At 50.7% G+C, this 2,788-nt stretch overlaps 1 protein-coding gene across 1 annotated transcript; it reads left to right on the forward strand.

Annotated features, from left to right (window-relative positions):
- Positions 1–9: 9 nt before the first annotated feature.
- On the forward strand, positions 10–2,571 carry FOXD1 (forkhead box D1). The gene has a single exon (XM_035310785.1). The coding sequence runs from the start codon at positions 97–99 to the stop codon at positions 925–927; it is 831 nt and encodes a 276-aa protein (XP_035166676.1). The 5' UTR covers positions 10–96; the 3' UTR covers positions 928–2,571.
- Positions 2,572–2,788: the final 217 nt, after the last annotated feature.

Raw genomic sequence — 2,788 nt, forward strand, 5'->3', positions numbered from 1 at the left:
GAGGGGGAGGCGGCGGCGGAGGCAGCGGAGGAGGCGGCGGCGGGGGGGAAGAACCCGCTGGTGAAGCCGCCCTACTCGTACATCGCCCTCATCACCATGGCCATCCTGCAGAGCCCCAAGAAGCGGCTGACGCTGAGCGAGATCTGCGAGTTCATCAGCGGCCGCTTCCCCTACTACCGGGAGAAGTTCCCCGCCTGGCAGAACAGCATCCGCCACAACCTCTCCCTCAACGACTGCTTCGTCAAGATTCCCCGCGAGCCCGGCAACCCGGGCAAGGGCAACTACTGGACGCTGGACCCCGAGTCCGCCGACATGTTCGACAACGGGAGCTTCCTGCGCCGCCGAAAGCGCTTCAAGCGGCAGCAGCTCCCGGCCCCCGAGCTGCTGCTGCGCGCCGTGGACCCCGCCGCCTTCCTCCCGCAGCCCCCTCCCCAGCCTCCGCAGCAGCCGCCCTGCGCCTACGGACCCTACGGCTGCGGCTACGGCCTCCAGCTCCAGCCCTACCACCCGCACTCCGCCCTCTTCGCCTTCCACCACCCCTCCCCGCCGCCCCGGCAGCCCCCTGCCGCCGCCGCCGCCGCCCCGCCGGGCCCCTTGCTGCCGGCGGCGGAGCTGGCACGGACGCCCTTCGGCTACGCGCACCCGCTGGGCCCGGCGCTGGCGGCCTCGCTGCACGCCACCAAGCCCGGCAGCGGCGCGGCCGTGGCCCGCTCGCCCTTCTCCATCGAGAGCATCATCGGGGGCGGACCCGGACCCGGACCGGGACCCGGCCCCGGCTCCGGCCCCGGCCCCGGCAGCAGCTGCGCCTCGCAGTCGGCCGCGGCACCGGGGCTGTCCCGCCCGCTGGGCAGCGCCGGCGGAGGCCTGTCCCCCGCCGCTCCCCTGCCCGCCGCCCCCGGCTTCGCGGGCCGCATCTCTAACTGTTAAGGGTTTCGGAGTCTTTCCGAAGGTAGGATCCGGGATTATCTCTTTTCTTCGCCTCTCGGACGCCCGGCGGACGCGGCGAGGAGCGGAGCCGCGGGGTTTTGCGCGGGTTTTTGCGCGGGTTTTTGCGCGGGTTTATGAGCGATGGGGATCGAGGGTCGTCCTCCGCGGCCGGTGGGCCGCCCGGGACCTGCCCTAATGCACAGCCAGGTCGATATGCTGCATGGGCGGACGGTCATGCTGTTGGGAAGTTACTCGCTACTCCTTAAAAAAATAAGAAAAGAAATAATAATAAATAACGTCTCTAAACCGTCAAAGTTCAGAGATTCTCAGGTCTAGGAACTTACAAACAGTAATTTACAGGAAAAAGGAAAAGGCTTGAGGGAGGACAGCAAAGCAATACTTTTTCATTTTAGTACACTTGTCTCATGTACTTTTATAAGAGAAAAGAAAAGATTAACATGTTTACACAGAAGAAAGTCAAGATTATCATTTCTTATTTTAACCTGTGTTTTGTATTATAATAGACTTACGGAGTTTTTATTTTGTACTTTATGCGTATTCTTTACAAGGAATATTGTTAATAATTACTGGCAAGTATTATTGTACCATTTTAATGTAAAATTTTTACACATTTTCAAAAATAAAATTTTTAATTTTCAAAAAAAAAAAAAAAAAGAACCAAATCAAAATACAAAAGAAGCCCTGCCATACAGTTGGCTTCGGACCCTTTCGTCCTTAATACTTCTCCCTTCTCTGGGGCATCGATATATTTTTCTTCAGGATTCATAGCACAACACTCAAGGAAATTTGCAGTTTGAAATGTATTACGGCTGGACTTGACCACGATGAAGATCTCAGTATGATCTTCACAGTCGAGCCATCGCTACTCCTAGCAGAGAGTGAAAGAAAAAAAAAAAAAAAAAAAGTAAAGAAAAGAAAGAAAGAAAGAAAGAAAGAAAGAAAGAAAGAAAGAAAGAAAGACAGTGCGAGCAAGAACAAAAGAGGGAATAAATAGTAATAGGTCTTTCTAGTGGGATTAATTCCTAGTCCCGCAAAATACCAATCAGGGGATTGATTATAAACACTGTTTTAAACAATTTTTATACTTCTGGGTGAATTTTAAATCATAACTGCACCACGGTTTAGCATCATATAGGCCCAACGGAAAATAGTAAAAAGGGGCATGTACAGAACTTCAGAGATTTGTCATAACCTCTTAAATTTCTATGATGATAGTACGGACATGTGTTTCTACTTTTACACATAATATAAAATGAGCATTGGAATATACTTAAGTGATGAGCTGATTAAACGCACGAGCTGTTGAAGTCAGGAGATGTAGGTGTACGAAACCAACCGTGTAAGGAAGCTTTTTTGGTTTTGAATTCTCACTTTCTCACGCAAAAGATCAACAGATATTTATGTCATAGACTAAAATTATTTTTTAACCTAAAAAGTCCGCCTCAAGTATTTCGAGCTTAGGCGTGAAAAGAGAATCGAACAGAAGAGAATCAGAGCAGGCATGTGGAGGCTTGCGATGGGCTCGGAATGCCAGCTTTCTGAATCAGGAGGGTGTTCTTCGAGTAAGACTGCATTTATAGAATTTAGTATATTGTGGGATAAATTACGTGGATTTTCGTAAAAAAAAAACCGGCGCCGACCGTGATCTACACTCCGAAAGAAAAAGAAAAAAGAAAACAGAGAGACAAGTCTTTTAGTGCTCTTTGGTGTGGGGAAGGGAAGTCTATATGGTTACACACTTTTATGTCTCGAAGTACTTTGTCGCCTTAGTTTTCTGTATTCTCGTGGACAGATAATGGTTTGGTGGTTTGCGGTTTTGTTGGTAGCAATGCAGGGTTAA

Source organism: Oxyura jamaicensis, chromosome Z (genome assembly GCF_011077185.1).
Source record: "Oxyura jamaicensis isolate SHBP4307 breed ruddy duck chromosome Z, BPBGC_Ojam_1.0, whole genome shotgun sequence".
NCBI lineage: Eukaryota > Metazoa > Chordata > Aves > Anseriformes > Anatidae > Oxyura > Oxyura jamaicensis.

Coding starts and splice junctions, on each gene's coding strand:
- FOXD1 (XM_035310785.1), top strand. CDS start 97: ATGGCCATCCTGCAGAGCCCCAAGAAGCGGCTGACGCTGAGCGAGATC.